This window comes from Microtus ochrogaster, linkage group LG7_11 (genome assembly GCF_000317375.1).
Source record: "Microtus ochrogaster isolate Prairie Vole_2 linkage group LG7_11, MicOch1.0, whole genome shotgun sequence".
Classification (NCBI taxonomy): domain Eukaryota; kingdom Metazoa; phylum Chordata; class Mammalia; order Rodentia; family Cricetidae; genus Microtus; species Microtus ochrogaster.
In genome coordinates, this window is record NC_022032.1 from 14,862,236 (window position 1) to 14,870,046 (window position 7,811).

Genomic DNA, 7,811 nt, shown 5'->3' on the forward strand with positions numbered 1-7,811 from the left:
CAGAGAACCAGATCCAAATCGCTTCTTAATCATAGGGCAGTGTTTGGGGGGAGGGGAAGAGGTACAGAAGCATTTTAACAAATAGCTAGAATACACAGCTAGAAGAAAAGCAAGTACAAACATTAAATTACAAGTCGATGATGGCTGTGTTGAAGACTTCGGAGAGACACAGCCTGCGTGGCCATTAATGTGTGCATAGGCTGTCAGCCTGAGTGAGCCACAGCAGCTTTGTGTCCCTGCAAACTGATGAAGACAGCTTAGATGTTTCCTGCCATGAGCCTTCTAATACCTCAGTTTTGGATTATTTATTGTTAGTTTAAATCCCTCTTACATACATAGTGTTTGTGTTTTTCTCTCTCAATCCTTTTTAGTACATGAATGTTTACCCTTCTAGTTTGTGGCATAAACCTGGGAGAGCATAGATCTAAAAAATGAGATGGACTAAAATCTCACACAATAGCTAACTTTATTCAGAACAATACATCGGGCAGTTTATACTCTGAAGGCTAAGGCGAGTCTCCGAGTAAACTGTAAAATTGCCAGGACAAGCTGCACGTGGCAAAACCATGTTTTTTCTTTGGAGGCATATAAACAGCAGGCAGCTGTAATGAGTAGTAGACTGAAGGAAGCTCACCGCTATCCACGACACCTGGGAGGGGCATGAAGGCGCATTCCAAGAACAGTTCCGCGTTTTGAAGAAACCGAGGTCACAAGTTTCTTGTCTTGTTTTCCTGGAGTTTTCTCACAAGCACTCAGAACCCTCCTCATATGACCCCATTCTTGGACTGTGTTCTGACACATGAGTGCTTGGTGTTCCAAACGTGGTGTGACAGAGTGCAAACTGTTAACCTTGGTCTCCTCTCTTCCTCCATGGTAGTTAACGGATAGATCGCTCCTCACTTGCCAGCATCTCTCACACCGTGTGGCCAAGTGGCTGCCCGTGTAAGCAGAGGCAGATCATACCTGTCCGAGCCCTGACCCTAAGTACTTCCCACATGAACTTCTTCCCATCTTTTCACCCCCTCCTTGATGGATTATGGCAGTCACCATTACACTGGGTCTATGAATTGCTGCATGAAGCACAATTATTTGAGCCCACATCCAACCCTAGTCCTAGAATATTTTTCCTGGATCCATAGAAAATAAAGAAATGAACTCTCTTCTGTCATAGTTGGACTGATTATTGTATTTGAGAAATTGAAACTTATTAACAAAATAGAGAAGTGATTAACTGAAAGGGGCCCTTATCACTGAGAAAGGAGATGATTTTTTTTAATGAAGGTAAATTAACTCTGCCAGCTGGACTAGTTACTGTAGTCTCCTCTTGTGAAGTTCACCTGACTGTGCACCTGTAGTTCCAACTTCACGTCAAACACCAAGACCTATAGAAATATATAAGGAGTGAGTTAGCTGTTCTTGAGCCCATTTAAACATTGATGGAACTGATCCCTGGGACTTGGTCCCAGCGTTTTATCTAAAGAAAGTTCCTGAATTCTCACCTTGTACCCCAGTGACTTTATGCTAATTTTCCAAGGACTAAAATACTTGTTCCTGATCCAAGCTGCTCTCCTGGCTTGATTCGCTCATCTCTGAAGAGTGGACTGCAGCAGTGTGCATGCTACTTGAACCTCTGAGTATCACCTGTGTCCTGGCTGAGATCCAGAGCTTGGTCTTATACTTGGCTGGGGACTATGCCAATTGAGCCATATGCTACATCTTCCCCAGCTCCCCTATTCTGGTTTTCCAGTCTCTTGACTGCTTTTCAGACCCTCTGTGAAGCTGCTTCTGTATCCTGCCAACTTTCAACCCCTTCCAAGTAATGTCTATATTTGTCCTTTTGTCCAACAACTAACTGCTTTCCCTATGTCTGAGCACCCAATAGTTGTTCAAATTTTAAAATCTAAATTTTCCTTCTTTAGAATTTCCTGATATATAAACATTGTCCAATTGTTCTTGTTGCTTTTGAATTTTATAAATTCCTTTTTAAAAGTATTACATAAGGAAAAACTTTTGCAGTAGGGAAAAATTGATTTACATAATCAACTGTAGTTTATATACCTGATAACACTGTATTTAACATTTTTACATATATAGAAACCACTTTTAAAATATAAATATGTGGGGCCAGCTAGGTGGCTCAGTGGCTAAAGGTGCTTGCTGCCACACCTGAGGTTCATCCCTGGACCTACATAAGGGTAAGAGAGAGCCACTCCACAAAACTTGTCTTCTGACCTCATGTGCATGCACACTCACACACACACACACACACGTTCACTATAAAATAAAATCTAAATATGCAGATTTATGTTTTAATCTGTTAGAAAAATGTCTAAAGAATTGTTTCCAACTTGAATACTTAAACCAGATTTGTGTTAGTATATTTCTGCTTATGAGACTTTAAAAACTAGAATCTTCCCCCTATTAAAATAATTAAGATGAAAAATCCCAGAAGTCTTTTTATTGAAACAGTTAACCCTGCCATTACCATTATTACTTTTTTGTTTTTGTTTTTTTTTTTGTGTGTGTGTGTGTGTTGTTCTTGTTGGTTCAAGATAGAGTTTCTCTGTAGCTTGGGAGCCTGTCCTGGAACTAGCTCTTATAGACCAGGCTAGCCTCAAACTCACAGAGATCTGCCTGCTTCTGACTTCTGAGTGCTGGGATTAAAGGCATGTGCCACCACAGTTTAGCTACCATTATTACTTTTGAAGACTGATAATCTGTAGCTCTCAGGAAGCTGTTCAAAGCCATCTATGATTAGTGTGGATCAGTGAAGTAGCTGCCAGCACAGCTCATCTTGCAGTTAGAAGTAGTTGAACAACTGAATGTAGCATGATAATGGGGTTCAACTTGAAGACCACAAATAGCAAAGCACACAACCACTGGCTCTTACCTTGACCTCAGTCTGAAAATTGTGATTCTGCCTCCAGGAATCTCAGAATAAGACTGTGATTGAGAACTATCTTCTTCCGTTTTATAACGGAACTCTAGTTCTGGGATTAAGGGTGTGCACCACTACTGCCTGGTTTCTGTGGCAAGCTAATACGGCTAGTGGGATTAAAGGTGCATGTTTGTGGCTTCTGGGATTAAAGGTGCATGTCATTGTGGCTACTGGGATTAAAGGTACATGTCATTGTGGCTTCTGGGATTAAAGGTACATGTCATTGTGGCTACTGGGATTAAAGGTACGTGTCATTGTGGCTACTGGGATTAAAGGTGTGTGTCATCCACTACCTGTAAGACTGACCAATGTGGCTGTTTTACTTTTCTGATGATCTTCAGGCAAGCTTTATTTATTAAAATACAAATGAAATGTCACTGCAGCTGAATGTCAGAAGTGTGCCCAGTGAGGTCCCAAGAGGAAGACGGGGATGTGTCAAAACACCTTTGACTCTAGGAAGCAGTGGCCTTGGGTGGCCTGCTTATTGGCCAGCCCTCTGTATTCTCGAATATAGACAGGTACTCTTCTTACAGGAATGTTACAGCACACCTTTAACCTAGCCCCTATGTGACTCACAGAAACTGATGTCACCCCATGCCCACAGCTGGACCCATGTCGGGCAGAGAGACCAGGAAACTGAAGCATCTTGATGGTGTTGGGGTAAGACCCAGAGCAAGGAGCAGCTTTTCTTAAAGGGGCCAGTCCCTGTTTCCTAGATGAGCCCCTGTTCCTCTGACCCTTCTTCAATGGCATTCTTAGCTTTGGGTTTGGTGGAAGCTGGGTGATTGGCTAAGAATACAACCCCAGGGTTTTACGTAGTAGTCATAAGGATGTGAGCCATCAGGCTGAGTCTCAGCTAACTAACCCAGGACATCTACAAGAAGAGTATGTGCTGAATCACTATGTGCTCTTAACCACTGAGCCAGCTCTCTGGAGCCCCTGCCAGGCCTTCATTTTAGCCACCACTTGCAATACATTTTTTCCTCTATTTATTTTCATTTTGCTGACTCTCTGTCTCCATGTTTGTCTCCTTTTTCCTTCTAACTAGTGCTGTGTTCTTTCATATGGATTCCTTCAGGACAGATATTATATGCTCCATTTCTTATATACCTATTTAAAAAGTAGGGAAGGGGGCTGTTAAGACCTAGTAACACGTGCACAGTCCTTGGTGTGACTGGGGGACTGGGGTATGAAACATTTTAGTAAAGACTTGACTGCTTTCATGTTTTCAGAAAACAGACTTGAAAATGATGGAAAAGGTTAATCTGGGTTTTCATTTAATAGAGTATAGTTTGAATTTAAAAATGTAATCTTCTTGTAGAAAACTCTTTTAGGTTCTTTTCATAAATTGTCCTAGTGTATTAGGTACCTAGATGATTTTAATAGTTTGTACATAGTTTTTGTTATAATTTCACAGACAAAAGTAGAGACAGGTAATCTTCTCATTCTAAATAAGATTTATGTCTAATATAAAATAGCTTTTAACATGTAAAAACTTAATTTATAATCATGTAAATAAAATTTTTGAAGGCAGCTTACTAGTATCTAAGGGACTATTTGACAAGTCAATTCTAGGACTTTATCCCAAAGTAATATTTGTAGATACTGTTAAATATTTTCAAGCTTGATGTGTCTGTCTACAAAGAAGGGCCTTAAGGGAAGCAGAGGACTCTCCAAATAACAATGTATATGCACCTGCTAATCCTATTCAAAATTCAGAATACCGTTGTTGCTAACTGTACTTTGTTCTAAATTATGATTTCAGCTCCAAACCTAAAAGCATCACCATCCGAAGGCTTCTGTAGTGATATCACAAGCCATAAGCAACAACCCTCAAGGCATTGGTTTATCCCTAGAAAAGACAGACAAGCTCATGGAACGCATACTAAACAGTTGGAAAAGGCTGGTATCCCAATGCCAGTGGGTCCGTAATATTCTCTCCGACTAAACCCTAAGAACTCTTCTGAGGGATGACTGTTTAAAATACTCGGTCCCTTAATAACATGGTGGCAGGAACTTTCAATCACTGATTCATTTTATTACTGTAAAAAAATCCTTATGAAGAGACTAGGGTTTTATAAAGCGATTGCGGTTTTCACTCTTTCACATTTACTTGAGTAATTCTCATTTAATAGTTTAAAACTACCAGTCTTCTTAAAAGTGGTGGTGCTCCACCCAGGTAATATTTTCCTGCTTTCTTAACCGCAGGTTGCTACTGGCAGAGCTGTTACTGAGGATTTGGACCTCTATGCGACATCTCGAGAGAGACGGTTTCGATTATTTGCATCTATAGAATGTGAAGGACAGTTATTCATGACTCCATATGATTTTATTCTGGCTGTTACAACAGATGAGCCCAAATGTAAGTAGAGTTTTCAAATTACCTTCATAATTTTACCTTTATAACAATTTTGGTATATTAATAATTTTCAAACACTTTCAAAGATGGTGAAAAAGCAATAGAGACTAAGCAATTCTGGTCAGGTTAAATAGATAACAATAAAAATGAACTTTGAAGAGAAAAATCTATTTTGTAAAAATATGAAACAGTACACATATTTTAGACTATATCACAAAAGCAATGCGACAACTCAGAATTCATTGTTATGCAATGATTGCAGACTGATATTTCTTTAAAACCTTTATTATTTCTAAAATTTCAGAATTTTGAATCACTCCCTTACATATTGCACTTAAACACTACCTTACTTTAGATATTCTTATAAGAGATTAATGCTCTACCTACTATTTCTTGTATCCAAAATAAATAAAATAATTGAGAGCTGGCATTGAAGTTATCCTTGCTTAAGAATTCTGCTTTTATGTCTTCTGCATTTGCCCTCCTACCTCCTGAAGTATAAAGATGGGCTAATTCTTCCCCACTTTTCCATATGCTAAAGGACTGCTTTTCAAACATTTGCTCATTTTCTGGAGATGGTTTGTAACTGATTTTAAAACGTAGCAAGATTTTTACATACCCTTTTGTATCCAGCCTATTCTATTATGTTCTTCTCAGTGAAGTGTGCAAAGAAAATCCCCCTCACAGATACAGGTGGTCGGGGAAGGGCAGGCAACTTTGTTCTTTTTACACTGTTACAACCTGCTAGTGGTGGTGCAGGCTTTCAAAATCTCCAAAGATGGTATTGCAACATACTCCAGTATGAAGGGGTTTGGGCTAGGTTAACTGGATGGCTGAGTTGTAAGAATGAGGTTGAGGAGGGAAAAAAAAGAAGATTAAACTTTTCACTGATGCATTTGAGATACATCAGATATGTAAAAGTTGAATTTGTCTAGTTTTAGCTCACTGAAAGATAATAACTAAAATTAATACTCCAAATAAATTGACTAATATTTGCTTCAATTTCTTATAAAAATATATGATAATTGAACAACCATGGCCTCTTCTTCCAAAGCAAAACCAAACATTCAACTTTTGTTCAATAATTTATCAAACTTGTGCAGACTAGCTTTTAATTCTTTCTTCCCCCTCAGTGCTGGACGTTGGATCCAGGGCTTTGTGTCTGCTGGGCAAGTGCTCTTCTGTTGTGTTTCATCGCAGCCCTCAGTGAATTGACTTCTGATGCTTTAAATACTCGGCAGTGGAGATCAGGAAGAGATCTAATATAGGGATCTGTCTGTACATCATTACTAGTTAATGGTACATATGATCTAATATAGGGATCTGTCTGTACATCATTACTAGTTAATGTTACATATGATGAAATTGTCCAGAGAAACACTGTACTATTTTACATGACTGGGAGCCAATCCTTGAGGAACTCTTACACTTGAAAAGATGAATGTGCAAATGCTAGAGAATGTAGGCCTCAAGAGCACTGTCCAGAGACACAGGAAAACAAACAAAAACAAAAACTAGAGTGGTACAGACAGAGAGTCCAAAGGAAATGGTTGGGGTGGTCCAGGGAGCAGAACACTGCTGAGAAGTCAAGTTAGATTAGCACAGAGTATTTTCCAGATTTATTAATATGAAGGCTGCTGATGATTTTAAAACAGACATTTCGTAGAATTGACTAGGACCAAAACTAGATTCCTTAGTGGAATAATAGATGAAGAAATGAAAGCAGTGACTGACAGGTACCTGTTCGAGATGCTTGGATCTGACAGGGAAAGGAAATGCAGCTGGATTGAAATTTAAGTTAGAGACTTGATGATGCAAGATTTTAACCAAAAAAAAATTTAAAAGTAGGAGTTGTTTTTTTACTAGCAGGAAAGTCTTGAGAATAAACAAACCAAGAGAGTAGTAGTATGTTTACAGTCGCCACTTGTAAATGTGTAGGGCAGAAAAGGGCTGAAAATTAAGTAGGGTTCTTTAATAGTAATTAGAAGACTAAGATAAGATTTATAGCCCTTTGACTAATTGACATGGTATAATGTGGTTTATTTATTCTCTATTTTTGAGCACTCCATACTAATTTTATTAATATGAAAATAATAATAACCTCATGAAGAATTTTTTGAGACTAAATTGGGTGTGGCTAGTAGCCTAGAACCAGTTTTGGATCTGTCATCATCACTGTTATCACTTAAATTCATAATCAAGATTTTGAACATCTTTATAATGACATTAAATAGGAAACTGCATTTAAGTATTTACTTAGTAATTATAGCTCAAATAAACATTAATAGTAAAATATACCACATTGTTGTTTGTATTGTTTAATTTTTCTTATTTTTCTCTTTAGAATAGAGTCTGAAAGGTAAATTCCCCTTTTAGGATTAAAATATGTAATTATTTTCCTATAGCATCAAGAATCAATTTAATTTGTAGATTTAATGCCTCCCTCCACCTGTTATATTTATACACTCAATGATTTCCTATGAAATAAGGAATTTAGAAAGTCAGAACACCCTT

The 7,811-nt window shown here is 38.2% G+C and overlaps 1 protein-coding gene across 2 annotated transcripts in view; it reads left to right on the plus strand.

Moving 5' to 3' along the window:
• Micu3 (mitochondrial calcium uptake family member 3) overlaps nucleotides 1–7,811 on the plus strand; it is a 74,518-nt gene that overhangs the window by 24,444 nt on the left and 42,263 nt on the right. For both annotated transcript variants that reach the window (XM_005362538.3, XM_026786906.1), the window contains exon 2: nucleotides 5,147–5,300. In XM_005362538.3, coding sequence (XP_005362595.1) covers nucleotides 5,147–5,300 — 154 coding nt within the window. The remainder of the gene's footprint in view (nucleotides 1–5,146; nucleotides 5,301–7,811) is intronic.